This window comes from Amaranthus tricolor, chromosome 1 (genome assembly GCF_026212465.1).
Source record: "Amaranthus tricolor cultivar Red isolate AtriRed21 chromosome 1, ASM2621246v1, whole genome shotgun sequence".
Taxonomy (NCBI): Eukaryota; Viridiplantae; Streptophyta; class Magnoliopsida; order Caryophyllales; family Amaranthaceae; genus Amaranthus; species Amaranthus tricolor.
The window spans coordinates 5,350,454-5,367,696 of NC_080047.1; the positions used below are offsets into that span (position 1 = coordinate 5,350,454).

The following is a 17,243-nucleotide window of genomic DNA, read 5'->3' on the forward strand; positions in this document are numbered from 1 at the left end:
GAACTAAACCACATGACGTATTAATTCCCCCCCGAAAGCATCTTTATGGACCATGGAACCCTTCCATTTGATTGACCTCAACTCTAGAGTTTAGCCTTATACTTTCTTCATTCCGAAATACTTGCACCCAATTAACATATTGTATAAAAAATGTCATTATCAATGATAAATATAATGGAACAAAAATAGTATTATTTAAAATCAGAAAAATTGATTACAATTGTTGAAGACTTAAACTATATAAGAATGACGTGAAACATAACAATTCAACAAAAAAACAGTCATGTTTAAACCATTTTCCGGCCGTCTTTTTCGTCAAGCTATTTTCAATTTGCCAAAATTTTAAGAAATAACTTTTTGATCAATTTTGAATTTTGATTTCAATTAAAAAATTGAGAAGTATAGTGAAACTTAATGCAACAATCTCTTCAAACGTGCTTCGGCTCTTCAACATGAAGAAGCTCCATCTACTTCTTGACTCGGACAACACACTAGTCAATGCAAGATTGTTTAAGAAACCCACTCACTTGATTGATATCGAACCTAAATACCTAATCAAATCCCGCCTGCAGCGAGCCAGTGACTGATAGTATGATACTGTACTACTGAGAACCAAATAGGGCATTAAGTCGCTGTTGTCATGTAAAACTGCAGTAACCAGCACACAAAATGACGGGGAAACTGATACATGGCAACGACAACTCAACCGACCATATTCTCAACATTATACTTCATAACAGTATACTGAACCAACCGAATGACAATATGATATCTGAGACTAAATAGATAGAGAAATATGACATCTTAAACTAAAGTCTAAAAATACTATTAAACACATACAAAAGGGCATCTACTCACAAACGGGTTTCTGTCAGCATCAAGTTTTTTTCTCTGCAACACGTTTTTTCTGGAGGGTTATGCATGAAAATGCAGAAATCGAACACCAGAAGATCTAATCTTTGGAGGACTTGTTGATAAGAGATTTGTGAATGTGAGGAATAACTCCACCACCAGCAATGGTTCCTTTGATCAGTGTATCGAGTTCCTCGTCACCACGGATAGCCAGCTGCAGATGCCTAGGAGTGATACGCTTCACCTTCAGATCCTTACTAGCGTTTCCTGCAAGCTCCAATACTTCTGCCGTCAGGTACTCGAGTATCGCTGCAGTATAGACAGCAGCTGTTGCACCAACCCTTCCATTTGCAGTAACCCTAGTCTTGAGCAGACGGTGAACACGACCCACAGGAAACTACATATAAACCAATAAGAACATATAACCTAAGTCTTTTTCATCAAAAATTTGATTATATTATGGAAAAAGTAGCAAATTTAAATGAAAAGTAGAATTAAATGGGTAGAACTGCGAGGAGGGGATTTTACAACAAAATTAACTGATCTTTACCTACTAATTCAGCTCAAATACGACAACAAATCTTATAAATGAAACACATTAACATCTTAAAATCTGATCTTATAACCACCATTCTCTTGACTTCAAGATAGTTATTTTGACAATGTTCCCGACAGCTCCACTAAACAAAGGCGTGATTTTGATAACAAAAAGGAAACACGCCAGTAGAAAATTAAGACAGGAATGTCTACTCTACAAAGAGAAAACCAACCATTAAACAGACCTAGAGTTGCAAAATACTTTCAGACTTGGCTTCTATTTAGGGCCGCTTATCATTTTCATCATCAATTATTAAGGATCTACAAGCAGGGTGATTTTATGCATCTGATTTGATGATAGAGTTGTCAAAATGCAAATTTCAAGATTGGAGCTGATACTGAACCACATCAGTGTATGGTTAAGCAGCAGGAGGCAAGGATTGAAAAAATTATGATATCCAGTTTCAACTATGGCTTGAAAAAACCTGCACATATTTTCCCTTTTGCTTTCTTTTATCTAGAGGTTTGCTATCCGTGTTCATCTCCCTCCTATCCCCTCCCCATACTTACTAATTTGGTAGCAAAACCTGTAAAACTATAATTTATACACCTTTTTCATTTACGGAGAGACTAACATCCACTGATAGCACCACCTAAATCATGAAAGATGTTCTAAACACTATGCTGAAAATTGTAGCTCACACGATTGGTGCTGACAAGTCAGCAGCATGACAGCATCAACATAAATGCTAAAAACTGAAAATGACAGCATCAAAGTAAAGGGATTATGTGAGTGATCAAGATTTTCACCAACTTCCTAAATTACTAAACCCAAATCCAGAAAATCAACACACAATTTACCTTTTTCTTTTTTTTTTTTTTTTTCCTGTTTCTACTTGTAGTTTTGGCAATGAATCAATTTAAAAGAACGGTCCCATATCTTTGTCTTTGGGAAAAAATGTTACAGCCCAACTTATTTTCTATCTCGTCATCCTCACTTGATTGTAAAACTAAGTTTATAGAGATCAAATTCCACAAAGGCATGAAAAAAATAGTCACTGCAAGAAGTTCAAGCACACTTTCATCTCTACTCCCTTTGTTCCACTCGAATTGCAACATTTCCTTAATCCATTTGTCCAATGTGTTTGCTACATATCTATTTTGGGAAATGATCACGCACTACCCCACTAGTTATCATCCACATATTTCATCCTTTTTCATTTTTTGTCAAATTATCCTCAAAACCAAACCAAATATCAATAGAGTAAAAAAGTAAGTTAAGAAATATCAGAGCAACAGAATAGTATGTAGAAAGAAAAGACTTTTTCAGACCTAAACCACTTTATTAACCTTTTATCATCTCACAAAGGAGAATTCATAAGTGCTATGTCTAAGCTCAAGCGGAAACTAGCAAGATCAATGACTAATGCTCAATTGCCCCCCCAATATAATTTCAAATACAAACTAACCCCGTCATATAATCTTGATTTCCCTAAGAGCCTTGTCATATAGAATTCTAATCCTAGCTTCCAACGGATTCATTCCTTGATTTTCCATTGTACATTTGATGTTTCCCTACTGGGCTATTCACTTAATACTATGCCCCATACCCACTTCACTCAACAGTGAACAACACAGACTACCCATATAACAAGTAAACAAATGACAGTATATACATCTACAAGTATAACACACAATGCTGACACTTCTCGATCAAATAAACAAAACCCAAGAGATTTTTAATGAAAAAACAAAAACCCAAGCGAGTTTCAAGGATAAAACAAAAACCAACAAGATTAAATCAATGTAACACAACTAAACAAACGTAGATCTACAAATGGACTTCAAAAAACGTATCAAAAAGAATAACAAAAGAAGAAGAAACCCCATAAAATTTACAAGAAAGAAAAAGACCTGAAGACCAGCACGAGAAGAACGGGAAGTCGGAGCTTTCTTGTCTTTGTCCTTGTTTGCCGACGATTTTCCGGTGATCAAACCCTTTGCACCTTTGCCTGACATTTTCCCCTTCTTTTTCTTTGTTTTTCTGATTATAAAATTTGGAAAATTTTAGTTTTCCCTCCTTAAAAATAAAATCCTGCCTTTGAATTTGAGTTCGGAATGCGAGAAGTATTATTAATGACGAGAGGGTACTGGGAAGTGGGAAGGGAGTTGAGATAAAGAGATTTATGATATTGCCTACTTATTTGGGGCATTTTCAGATGTCATTAGAATGACAAAACTACCCTTTGTGTTTGAGACATTAAACTTTGCAAAATTTGAGAGCCCAATTTTACATGCACAATTTGTAGCGAAATACGTTGTGTTTGAGAGACCATCTCTAATTGAATCGGCTTATTATATATTTTTTAAAATATTATAAGTAGGCTTTAAGAATGATGTAAGTAGACATTTAAAATATTAAAAGTAGATATTAAGGATACGGTAAGTAAGCAGCAAGGATAATGTAAGTAGGCATTAAGAATATGGTAAGTAAGTATCAATTTTTAATGGGCTGGGCTTGAGATGCGTCTCTCAAAGAGACGGTCTCTCAAGAGACTAATTGCGGTAAGTATCATATTCTTCATACCAAATTTAGGTTTTCTGATCGACTTTTTCTTAGCCTATTCTATAAAAAAAATGGTGGTTTTAAAGATGAATGTAATTATTTAACGACAAATTCTTCATTAAGATCATCTCACCGTAAGACGACTTAATATGGACTGACCTAATATTTTATTTAAAAAAATTATAAGAAATAGCTATAAAGTATGTCATGTTCAGCTACATTTCAATTTACTAAATTTTTTTAAAAAAATCTTTAAAGAGGTTATTTGTATAGACTCATCTCATGATGAGACGGTCTTATACAAGACTTGATGTTTAAGTTGATTGAAAATTCAAATAACCATCATGAACAAAATTCGATTCGTATTGAATGAATCGTACCTTTTGAAGTACAGCTCCTAATACTAGTTTTTGTTCAATTGAAATTGTTTTTGTCTAACTTAGAAATATTTATGATCACAATTTTTTATGAGATGGTCTAATCATAAAACGCGTTTTATATATGGGTAAGTCATCTAATAAATAGTAATACAAATTATTAGAATATATAAACTTCTTATTGAGATGATCTCTCACCCTCGCTCATTTATAATACATATCAAAGTTGAAGATTTTTTCCTTTTCGTTGCAAAAACTGCTTTTTTCAGAGATTTTTGTAAGGATCTTTTTCAAGCTGAGAGATTCTTTAGCCGCATCCTCTTTTAAAGTATAACCTATAAGTTGCCGCCTCTCTTCCCTCCCTAGACACTAATCATAGTTACTTTTAAGCGAAATACACAGGTATTGATCATTATTGGCTAAAGTTGAAATTTTGTTCATCAATCATTATTGGCATTGATCATTAACCATTATATCATTGTGCCTCACATCCTCTCTTCAAGCATTTTGTTTGTCCATGCCCCACTTTTATCCTTCTTGCCCTTTACTACCTATCGTTTGATTCACTACTTCTACACACATTTGAGACGAGTCAATTATTTATTTTTGGGAAAGGGAAGAAAAATAGCACAAAACAAAACAGGAGCTTTTGCTATCGTGATCTGGTCGTGGAAACAGACCAAAGCTCAGGCTAATAAGGTCGTCGTAAGTCGTAACTTCGCCTTCTTATCATGTTTCTGATGGATCTCAAGCAACCATCGTTGCTGCTGGCACTGCCCCAGATATGGCGTCAGCCAATGAACCAGTACCCGATACTCCTGCTGCTATTCATAGGTCACTAAAACTTCTGCAAATAACCCATCCCCTTCAAGGAGACAAACACAAATACGACAGGGAAACTGATTCATGGCAAACATAACTCAACCAACCATACGAACATAGTCTCAATATCATAATTTCATAAAAGTAAACTGAACTAAGCGAATAATGCACAATATGTAATCACCGACTACGAGGCACATTAGTAACATAATGACTAAATCAAACAAAGGGGCATCTACACGATATTGTTTTCTGTCAGCATTTAGTTATTTCTCTGCAACACGTTTTTTTCTTGAGAGTTCTACACGAAAATGCAAAAATCTAACACCAGATCGATGATCACAATAGAAGCTCTATTCCTTGGAGGACTTGTTGATAAGAGATTTGTGAATGTGAGGAATAACTCCACCACCAGCAATGGTTCCTTTGATCAGTGTATCGAGTTCCTCGTCTCCACGGATGGCCAGCTGCAGATGCCTAGGAGTGATACGCTTCACCTTCAGATCCTTACTAGCATTTCCTGCAAGCTCCAATACTTCTGCGGTCAGGTACTCGAGTATGGCTGCAGTATAGACAGCAGCTGTTGCACCAACTCTCCCATTGGCGGTAACCCTAGTCTTGAGCAGACGGTGAACACGACCCACAGGAAACTGCACATGTATCAGTAAGATGCTAAGTTCTTATCTCAGCAAACAGATTTCTATTAGCTCACTGAAGCTGTAACATCAGAAATTTGATCATCTTATGCAATATTTATTAAGTTTAAAATAAACAGGAATTCAGTTGTTAGTGTCCGGAATATCAGTCTAAGCAAATACCTCTAAAAAGTTAATGGTATGAACTGAGGCAGGGGATTCCACAACAAACTGATCTTTATCAATTATTTCAGCTCAAAATGCAATAACAAATCTCATCAATGAAAGACATAAACAACATCTGATCTCACGAACACCCACCCCCATGACTTAATATTTTGACAATTTTTTTCTGCTTCACCAGAAAAAGGGCATGATTTAGTACCAACAACTGACCAATAAGAAAATTAAGGCGGGACGTCAAGAACATCTACTCTACAAAGAGAGCAACCGACCATAGAACAAAACCAGAATTGTAAATCCACTCAAACTTGGCTCCTTCTATTCAGAATATCTATCATGTTTAACAGCTATAATAACGCTCCACAAGATAGGTGAACTAGCCAAATGGCAAAGAGGAGCATAAGGGTACAATGTACATTAATTTAGATAATAAAATAGAGGTCACGAAAATGAGGGAAATTGTTTTGAGTTTTGAAAAATAAAACCCTCAAGATATAGGAAAAAGTTAAAAGGAAACTGAAATCAAAGAAGATTATGTGTGTTTATTTTGATAGTGTGGTTGTCAAAATGCAACTTTCAAGTTCCAGTTCCAACTATGGCTTGAAAAAAAAACTGCACATATCCTCCCTTTCCTTTTAATCGACAAGAGGTTTGCCATTCACCTCCCTCCCTACCCTTCTTAATGTGGTGTCCAAACCTGTAAAACCATAATTATACATCATTTTGATTTATAAAATGATCAACATCGGCAGATAACCCCACCTAAATTACAAAAACCCTTCTTCAGTGATCAACATCGGCAGATAACCCCCACCTAAATTACAAAAACCCTTCTTCGGTGCTTCAATCACTAGACTGAAAAAGTAGCTCATGTACTTGCGGCAGAATGCTGATTGCTGAATAGTAACTAGCATGACAGCATCATTGTTAAGGCTAAAAACTGCCATATGACTACTGGATAGTAAATCCTATCTAAATTTGTATGTAAATAACCAAAAATGTAGCCAAGTTATTAAATTACTAACTCAAATCCAGAATAATGCACCCACCTTATTTCTTGTTTCTACTTGTATTGTATCCAACCTATCTTCTATCTCATCACCCTCACTTGAAAGGAAACTAACTTTATAAAAACAAATTTTCCCAAAGGGTATGAAAAACATAGCGAGTGCAAGAGGTTCAAGCACATACTTTTTCAAATTTACATCCTTTGTTCCGCTAAAATTGTTACATTTTCTAATTGTGTCCCTCCAACTGAGTATGCTACATTTCCATTTTCGAAAATTATCCGACAAGGTCACTAGTTCTCATCCACACATTTCACTTCGTATCATCCCCAAACTTTTTGTCTAATTATTCTCAAAACCAAACTAAAATTTAACAGAGTAAAAAAAATGGATATGGCATGTCCCAAGCTCAAGATGAACTAGCTCGACCAATAATATAGCTCAATTGCCCTCCCAAGATAATTGCAATACAAATTGATCCCATCATATTTTGGTTTTAAAAAGGGTGTGTCTTATAAGCATGGAAGAAGTTACAAGGTGAACGTAAACTACATTAAGAATGTAAGGAAGTTTTTCTACCCAAATAATTAAAGAATCAAGGAAGTTACAAAAGATACACAATAAAAAAAAAAAGTTAAGGAAACCAAAAGAGGTATTAGAGTGTGTTTTAGACATGTAACTCATTCAAAGAAAAAATAATTAATTCCCACCTAAGTAATATGAAAACGCCACGGGAAGTTTCCCTCCAAAAGATTCAAATTCAAGATTGCTTCATGAATGGCGTGCAAACTTCAAGAATTCAAATTTGTTTTTTTCCCTCCTAACATTTGAAATTAGAGGAAGTAGCATAGCATCTTTAAGAGAAGTTACACTCAATGAGAGAACCTCCAAGATGTATGTGCACAGGAATAGTTCATCGTTGATGTTTTCATTTTCTTCTAAGTTCCTTTTATAAATATGCAATGTGTGAATGAATGCGAAATAAGTTGAAAATTTATGAAAATCATGCTTTGCTTATATACTTGTATTTATCGTTGGTTCTTGGATTAAAATTGACGTTAGGATAGTTCTTTTGCTCATTCATAGTGGTGTATGAATTCTGATCTTCAGAGCCTTTGATTTTTGATGTGATGTGTCTTTGTCACTATGGATTAAAGGTTGCCAAATTATCTTTCTTTCACTATCATTCCACGCGTATATTTGCATTAGTTGTGGACTTGTGTTTTTATCAACTAATTCATCTACATCCCTAAAAGATTCCAACAATAGCGCAAAAATGTGATAACGATCGCGGTTGACGTAGCAGACACAGTGATGCGTCAACAAACGTAATGCGATAACGGCCTAATATCGGCCTAAACCATAAAATATCACTTGAAACGGTCTAAAATACGATTTTTTACATCCTTTACACTATGCGAGTTATACTTGTAAATGTTTAATAAAGACTTGGTCCATAAAATTTTATTGTGCACCCTTCCTTAATCTTCCATTCACAAGTTCATATTCCCTATTCTCTACTTCACTTAATCACATTCCGTTACTCAGAATCCTTATATTATAAATCATGTACATTGTTTTTATGTGGATATGAGATCTACTCGTATAGGAATATTGGTTCGGTAAATTTGGAAACCTTTGATACAATACACTGCTGCCTTATTTTTGCACTATGTTTCCAACCCTTATTCCACTTGATTTCTCACAACACTCCCCTCTTGCTCCTTTATCCTCACTTTGAAATCTCATCACTAACCACAAATCATTCCTAAACCGTAGCCTAAACAAAGCCCATATTTCCCAATTATTGAACTTGTATGCTCCAATTATTCCACCTCAGTATACATCATATAATATCCAGATTTGCCAAAAACCAGTAAAACAGTAAACAAAAGAACCTATCCGTATAGCAAGTAAACAAACGAAAGTCAACATATATCTAAAAAGAGGGAAATCAACAAACAATTCAAATATAACACAAATTCTGACACTTTTCAATCAACCAACAAAAACCCAAGCGAATTCAAACAAGAAAACAAAAACCCAAGTGAGGTTCAATGAGAAAACAAGAACCCAAGTGAATTTTAATGGGAAAACAAAACCCAGCATGATTATATCATATTAACACATCTAAAAAAATGTAGATCTACCAATTTGATTTCAAAAACAACAAAGCAAACAGAATAAAAGAGTGAACAAAAAACCCATCAAAATTAACAAGGAAAATAACCTGAAGACCAGCACGAGAAGAGCGGGAAGTAGGAGCTTTCTTATCTTTGTCCTTATTTGCCGACGATTTTCCGGTAATCAAACCCTTTGCACCTTTGCCTGACATTTTCCCCTTCTTTTCTTTGTTTTTCTGATTATAAAATTTGGAAATTTTTAGTTTTCCCTCCTTGAAACGAAATTCCCCTTCTTTGAATTCGAGTTCGGACTGCGAAATATACTACGATTACGAGAACTAGTTGGGGAGAAATGGGCAGATGGAGTGATTTATGAGTCTTTTTAAGGGGCTGGGCTGATTGAGGAAAAACCAAAAACTTGGAGTATTTTCGGATATGACAAAACTACCCTCTTCTTTGTTTAGCGCCGTATGGATACAAAAAGTCTTCCTATAAAACCCGCTATGACTTATTTGTGTTAAAGTAATTATTTTAAGATTTGATAACTATAATGGGCATTTGGTATGGGAATATAAAATATAATACAATTTTTTGTGAGAAACGATATCTTTAAAAAGTTATTTTTAATTGGGCCGGCTCATTATATATTTTTTAAAATATTGTAACTAGGCATTTAAAATGATGTAAGTAGACATTTAAGATATTGATAGTAGGCATTAAGGATACGACAAGTAAGCATTAAGGATAATGCAAGTAGGCATTAAGAATACGGTAAGTAGACATTAATTTTGTAATGGGTTAGGCTTGAGATATGTTTCTCAAATAGACAGCCTCTCAAGAGACTAATTGAAAACGTAATGAAAAGGAAAATGATAAAGAGGAGTAAGGGTAAAGGTATGGGTTGTAGTTATATGTTGTTTGATATATAAATATAAGGAAAATACTTACTTGATATTATAGAAAAAGAATTTGTTACTAGACATAAATGGGTGGTAACAAAATAAGGATATCTATTACCTTTGAGAAAAGCTTTGGGTTAACCTAATATTATACCAAACAAAAAATATGGAGTAATAATAATTGAATCCCTTACTTGATATTAAAAAGTTTATACCAAACACCCCTTAAGATTATAAGTGTCACTTTAAAATTATAAGTGATTAGTTTAAGACTATATGTGTATATTAGGTTAATTTAATAAAAATGGTCTCACCGTAAGACTGTCCATTTGAAAATTTGTGATATGAAAATGGGTAGCGGACTTTTTTTAGATAGGTTAGACAATCCCTACGAGTAATAACGGTTCATTTGATTATTGATGCTAACTGGTGATAATAAAATGATTTGTAGTGCAAATTTCCACGATACATACATGTCATTCCCATGATAATGAAACCTTGATCATTAAAAGTTTTTTTTTTGCTAACAATTTTTCATTAATACCATATTTTAAAATGGTAATGCATTGAAATGAAGTCTGTGAGATTGTTGAAGGAGAATAAGCATGACCATTAAGTTAGTTAAGAGATATTCCACTAAAATTACATTAGCTTTCCAAAACAATTAATACCATCAAATTTGTGAAGAAAATAAGATAATTCTACATGGTAAAAATTAAATTCTTATCAGCTATTCCAATAGTGAAAGTAAAACTCTTACTCGCTAGTCTAGCCCATAATCCACATTAATGAGATTAAACTATAGCTTTGCAAAATTTAGCTTCAATATATGTACTATCATATATGATTTACTTAAAAAGATCCTGTTGATCTATAATTTAATCGAGTTTAAAAGCAAATTTTGATTAAAAAAAATTAAAGTAATTTTAATGAGAAATACAAGTCGTTTGAATTAATGCGAAATCAAATTGAATAGGTCGTTCAAATATGATCTAAACTATTATAGATTATGATCAACCATTTTTAAAGTATATTATTAATTATTTTATCACTCCTTTTTATGTATTGCTATAAGTTTTTATTTTATTATTTAAGTTGTTTTAAGATTGAAACATTTTAGTATGAAACATAGAAGTAACAAATTTATTTGTTGCAACGATTCAATATTCATTGATGGCATGAGGTGAATTTTTGTCCAACTTTGTTAATTGTTTTCCTCTCTTGACTCTTCCCTTTTCTCATTAATCAACACTATCATTGCACCTAATTGTGTCCTTTCTCTTAAACCCTATATTATGCCAAACCTTTTGCCTTTCCAACCCCATTTGTATCCTTCTTACCCTTTGTTAAATCCATCGAATTACAATGAATTGATCTTTATAAATTTAAAAAAAAAAAAAATCAATTTTTATCAAAAATTAATAAATTAGTAAAATAATATTAATATAAACTTAAACATAATATCAGAATTCAACAATATACTTACATGATAATAGGTCGCATCCCTCCCTCATTTATAATCATATTTATTCTACTATAATTATTTTTTCTTTCATTGTATCTATTACAACTTAAAATACTATTAGACATTAATGAAGTATTGTAAAGAAGAAGTTATATAGTGTTGAAATATAGTGACTCGAACAAGTATCATATGGGACGAAGAAGACCTCTGCGAGTCGCGTAGAACTCCGCGGGGCGCAGAGCTGTCTCTGCTTCATGTCCGCGGGGCGCGTAAAACTCACTAATGGGGAAGTGAGTGTCTTTAAGGGTTCGGATTTGATACTTACGGGTATCAAGGTGAAATCCCTGTATGTCTTTCAGGGTGTTACGCTGCCTAGTTCTGCAGTTAGTGCTTCTACTTGTCACCAAGAGATGACAATTTATGATAGTCATGGTCATATGGGTGAAAGTAGAGGGCTGGAATTGTCCATTGAGAATTGTCTTACAAGTGTCAAGGACGCCTACCTTAGGAAGACAAGCATTGTGTGTTTGGGTTTAAACACGGGTGTGAGCTTAGCATTGAAGCTCATGATCACTTGTATGGTAAGATGGTTAGTTGGCTACATTTGGATAGTTCATTTTGTGGATTTGTTATGTTCTGTGTTTTAGGTATTTTGTGGCATCATACCTATAGGATAACACCATTGCAGGACGGTGTTACAGGAATAGCAAATTGGACCTTGTTAGGGAGAGTCTTATGCATGCTCTCTGGTACTTGGTTGTTGAATAGATACTGGATTAGTTTGTTCGATTGAGGTTTACACATGGGATTAGAGGTGCCCAGTATGTGTGTGGTGTGGCTCAGAAGGGTACCGTGCTATCTCATATTTGGAGTCTTGTTAGGGCTTTGGTGTGTTGTTGTGTATTTTGCAGCAGCTGGTTATGGTGATAGTGGTACCAAGTTTGAGGTGGAGTATGAGATTAACTCCTCATCCATTTCTGTTCGACTCCAGATTGATGATGTTGATGCTACCCCAGGTATCTCTCTGACTGTGATTTCTGGTGTTATCTTTATCTTTGTGGATAGTTTAAAGGAGTCAGTACAGGGAACATTCCGCCGATCTAAAGGGTTTCAAGAAAAGCCTATATGTGTTCTCGAGAAGTCTAATAGGTTGGCTGTAGGGAGTGTTTGTTTGGTTGCTATAAGTGTGGAAGGTTATGCATTGAACCTTGTGGGATTGGCAAGGTTGGTAGCCAATTTTGTGGAGTCACTTGGAGCACCAACTTATGAGCACGTAGTAAAGTATAGTGAGCGGGCGCAGTGGCTTGCTATGACTTTACGTATGAGCAGAGTGTGGGAACTGTTGTATGGACTGATAGTGTTACTTAGCTTAATTACATCACCTCATTTTGAGACTAAGTCGGTCTACATGTCTAGAGTAATGGTTCGGTGTTTGAAGTATGCTGTGATGTGTACTTGTTTTGCGCATGCTAGAAGTGTCATTTGTAGGTTTGTGACTCAACCTGGGTGGGGGCATTGGCAGGTAGAGATTTGTTCTCTCTACGTTTTTCTTGGATCAGCTGTTGTGTTTCTTATGTATGGGAATGATACTAATTGCTTTGTTACATCGGTTGAAGCTTGGGTTGTGTTCGCTAAGTTTGATTATGTCTTGATATCGGTGATGGTTCTTTGTGATCAACCTTGGTTGGCTTTTGTGTACTACGATTGTGTGTTTAGTGATCAGGTACTTGATGTTCAGGAGTAGCACAGTGTGGTCAGATTTAATTTGGAATGCACGTACATGAAGATAGAGGTAAAGAAGGTAGGATGGTCTGACAGTCCTAGTAAATTCTTTACTATGCTGGATTCATTAGCATAGGCCCCTAGGGGCGGTGTGAGGGAGCTCACAGGTGGAGGTGTGCACAACCTCAAGGTGGAGCTAGCCTCGTGTACTCGTGATGCAGATGGAGCATTATGAGTGAACTTGTGATGCTAGTTGAGCGCTATGAGTTGTTATACTTGGAAACGAGTATGTGATGGGTCTTAGTTGAAGACTTATCGGGATGGGTCTTGGTTGGAGACTTGTCGGGATGTATGGCTTATGCTTGAGCTTTGCATCGGGTTTGGCTTGAGAATGGTTTTGCTTCACTATGGTTTGATGAGGTAGTGGTTGATTACGTGTTCTCGTTAAGGTGGAGATTGTTGAAATATAGTGACTTGAACAAGTCATCATATGGGACGAAGAAGACCTCCGCGGGGCGCGGAGCTGCTTCTGTTTCCACTTCGTGGCTCGCGTAGTTTTACACGACTCGTGTAATGGCGGTTTCTTGGCACATTTTTTGCCCGGTTACTCTTAGTATTTAACGGTTTTTGTATTTTCTTAACCCTAATTTCTTTTTATCATGAGGTATACTATATAAAGGCCCCATGTAATTAGAATTAGAAGAAGATGCAATGCAAAACACAAAGTGAGGAAAAGCTTGGAAAGCCATTGTTGTGGTTTCTCGTGTTCATCTTGTAATCTCCTGGTTTATAGTGAAAAGTTTATTCTCGGTGCCGGTGGATGTGGCTATCACGTTGATAGTGAACCACGTTAATTTTTCGGTGTGATTTTCTTTATTGTTTGTTTGAATCTTTATTGTTTTCGATCTTTGCTTCCGCTGTCGCACAACATATAGAGCATGTTCAATTTAATGGTACGCTTTTGATAAATATTAACAATAAAATTTATTTTTGTATATTAATTCATAGCGGTGAGAGAATTACTATACTAAAAATCTAAAATTAATACTCTCAATTTTGAGTTCTAAATTAAAACAAATAAATTGCAACTACATATTGTAACAAATAATCAGTATTCGTACAAGCATTTGATATCTCACTTATGTTTTAGAAATAAAAACTTGTTGGATTTAATCAGCAAGTTCGTCAGGATGGCCGAGTGGTCTAAGGCGCCAGACTCAAGTTCTGGTCTTCGAGAGAGGGCGTGGGTTCAAATCCCACTTCTGACATTTTTTTGAAATTATTTTTGTAATTTTTTGCAAAACTTGTCTAAAATCACCACTTATGACAATAACTTTGCTGTTAAACTCTTATTGCAACTTTTATATGCTGGACATACAAGGTAAGACTCATTTTTTTTCCCTGTGAAATTGGTTACATTTTCTCATCCCAACAACTACAAAACTATAGCTTCTTCATCAATATAAAGGTGTAACTAGTAGTTGCAACCTTATAGAGGTGTTTAGACTACTTCAATACATAATTATCAGAATCCTGATTCTAATATACGATTCTACGATCTTACAATCCAAAAAATAAGCAATCGGTGGTAAAATCGTGCAATTCTATTTAGCTCAAGAATTTAGGTGGTAGAATCATAACACGGTTCTTAGGGGTGAAAGGTTGGTTTTTGGTTTGAATTCAATACAAATCCAAATCAAACCGAATAAAATTCAATTTTGATATTTTCAGTCCAAATCCAAATCAAAATTATAATATTTATAATCCAAATTGAACCGAACCGAATTTTAAAATACCACTCCAAATTCAACCGAATAGACCAAATTGTATATTTTGCACCGAAAATCAAATTTGCATGTATTGTTTCAAAATTATTCTTTCTAAAGCTCCTAAATAGATATTAATAATTTTAGGATTCTTAATTTGAACAAGTAAAAAACTTTTAACAAAAACCTAAAATTAAGGGAAAAAATTCAAACAAATCAAATGGAAGATTTAACATGCCTTTAACATTTCGGTTTTTTCAGTTTTTCGGTTTTGTTGGACCCCAGACCGAGTCCAAATCGAACACCGAATTATAATAAAAATTCAATCCAAACCAAACCAATTTAAAATATAGTCAAATCAAATTACTTATTCGAATTGGTTTGGTTCGGTGTTCATTTTTCACTAAATTACTTACACCCCTCAAGATTCTACTTCCTACGATCCAAAGATTCGATCTTATATGGGTAGTTTCAATAGTAAAATATTCATATAATACATATTTCACTTAGGTATAAATATTAAATATATATTTAAAATAATTATATCAATACCTTAATAAAATTCAAGTTTTTTTTGATTTGATGTTTAAAAATGATTATTAAAGATATATTTTTTAAAAAACATAATATATAAAGTCAAATTAATTTCTACTTACACCTTAAAACTTAAAAAAAAACAAATATAATTGATGATCAATAATACAAAGCAAATTAATGCATATTTATAGAATCCTACGATCTAATTCTATTAATTTTAATTCTACCCCTTAACGATCCTAGGTAAAATCCCAAACCTAATAACATTGCCCATGACCATTCCCCAACATGAAGTATCCCTTCACCAAGTTCCCCATTCTATGTCCCATGCCTTCTTGCGGAACACCCCCCTAAGAGACACAAAATAAGGAAATTGAACCACATTTTTTTTTCAAGAAAACCTAAAACTTATAATATATTCTTCTATTAAATTAAACTCCTACATTCTTAATAAAGTAAAAATTACACACTATTTATTATTCCATATGAAAAGATGCTAATTGTACTACCCTTATTTAAACTAATTAATACTTTGCACCCTCTATCTTATTTAATAAATAAAAATTCATCCTCCTTAGCCTATAACTTAAAAAAGAGTATCTTACAAAAGTGCAAAAGAGAGTGATAAAGTAAATGATTTTTCTTTTAAAGAGAGAAAAGCATCCATAAACCACAAGAAAAATGCTCTAATAGAAAAAAAAAAAAAAAAAAAAAAACTTACTTTCAATTTGAAAAACAAGTAACAATTCACAGCATTCTTGAAGTTAATTTTAAAGTGTAACTTCCTACTCGGCTCATAAAGAGACCCAAATTAACTTATATCCTCATAATTAAAAATTAGTATTTGCATAAGTAACTTATAGTATGGATCGAACTTACAACATTAAATTTCTTAATAAGCGCATGACGACTACTGAACAACATAATTAGAGAAAAAATAACCAAACCTTTAATTATATAAGGGCTCTTTTTATTTTTTGTTTAGAGCCCAAAAATTATCAAGAATGATACTGAGTATATTCAATTTACAATAGAGTTGGTCTATATTTTTCAAAGTCCAATTATTTCTTGAATTAAGGGGTTAAAATTTTTAAAGCATAATTTACTAGACTTATATTTTCATCTTTGTCATAGATATTGACTACAAAAAGTATTAATTTTCTTACCTTTTAAATTTTTCTAACCTATTCTTAAATAAAAAATCATTGAATTTTTAGTATAACATTTAGACCGATCAAAATACGGGTATATCCACATCTAGGATTGGATTCGTATTCGGATGATATTTAAGTGGGTCAGAAACCCCTTAATCTGAACCTAATCTGTTTAGTTAATTGAGATGAAAATCACACCTAACTTGATGTGTAACAAATTGAGTTAATCTGGTTTCGACCGGCTTAATCCGTTTAGAATATTTTTATTTTCATCCTATAATTTTAATGTTGATTATATCTTATTCTTTAAGCCTAAATTTCAAACTCATAATTTATGAATTATTTATTTCGTATTTGTTATTAAAAAGTGGATAATATTATATAAAAGTAATTATTGTACTAATTATACTAATTGACACTTGAAAATAACGCAAATAATTAAATAAATTATACAAATTTTTGTTAAATTTAAAATTTTAATCTTAATTATACTCATTTAATTAACAAAATTACTTCAATCGGCCCATTTAATTAATTAAATTAAAAATTTCAATTAAAAACATTTATTTTAAATTAACAGATCAGATCATATTTTACT

The 17,243-nt window shown here is 33.6% G+C and overlaps 2 protein-coding genes and 1 non-coding gene across 3 annotated transcripts; 1 reads left to right on the plus strand and 2 right to left on the minus strand.

Moving 5' to 3' along the window:
- Positions 1-685: 685 nt before the first annotated feature.
- On the minus strand, positions 686-3,607 carry LOC130815422 (probable histone H2A variant 3). The gene is made up of 2 exons (XM_057681889.1): positions 3,304-3,607; positions 686-1,249 (listed from the first exon to the last, which is right to left on the minus strand). Exons 1-2 carry the CDS (start codon positions 3,406-3,408, stop codon positions 953-955), a joined length of 402 nt encoding a protein of 133 aa, XP_057537872.1. The 5' UTR covers positions 3,409-3,607; the 3' UTR covers positions 686-952.
- A 1,615-nt stretch (positions 3,608-5,222) lies between these two features.
- LOC130823034 (probable histone H2A variant 3) lies at positions 5,223-9,568 on the minus strand. The gene is made up of 2 exons (XM_057687702.1): positions 9,210-9,568; positions 5,223-5,804 (listed from the first exon to the last, which is right to left on the minus strand). Exons 1-2 carry the CDS (start codon positions 9,312-9,314, stop codon positions 5,508-5,510), a joined length of 402 nt encoding a protein of 133 aa, XP_057543685.1. The 5' UTR covers positions 9,315-9,568; the 3' UTR covers positions 5,223-5,507.
- A 4,804-nt stretch (positions 9,569-14,372) lies between these two features.
- TRNAL-CAA (transfer RNA leucine (anticodon CAA)) lies at positions 14,373-14,456 on the plus strand. The gene has a single exon. It is a non-coding gene; the product is annotated as a tRNA-Leu (tRNA).
- The last annotated feature ends 2,787 nt before the right edge of the window (positions 14,457-17,243 follow it).

Bases quoted from the DNA above. Each gene is read 5' to 3' on its own strand.
- LOC130815422 (XM_057681889.1), bottom strand. From the start codon at position 3,408: ATGTCAGGCAAAGGTGCAAAGGGTTTGATCACCGGAAAATCGTCGGCA. The intron at 1,250-3,303 runs GTCTTTTTCTTT...GTTTATATGTAG, and splicing joins CTTCTCGTGCTGGTCTTCAG to TTTCCTGTGGGTCGTGTTCA.
- LOC130823034 (XM_057687702.1), bottom strand. From the start codon at position 9,314: ATGTCAGGCAAAGGTGCAAAGGGTTTGATTACCGGAAAATCGTCGGCA. The intron at 5,805-9,209 runs GTTATTTTCCTT...ATACATGTGCAG, and splicing joins CTTCTCGTGCTGGTCTTCAG to TTTCCTGTGGGTCGTGTTCA.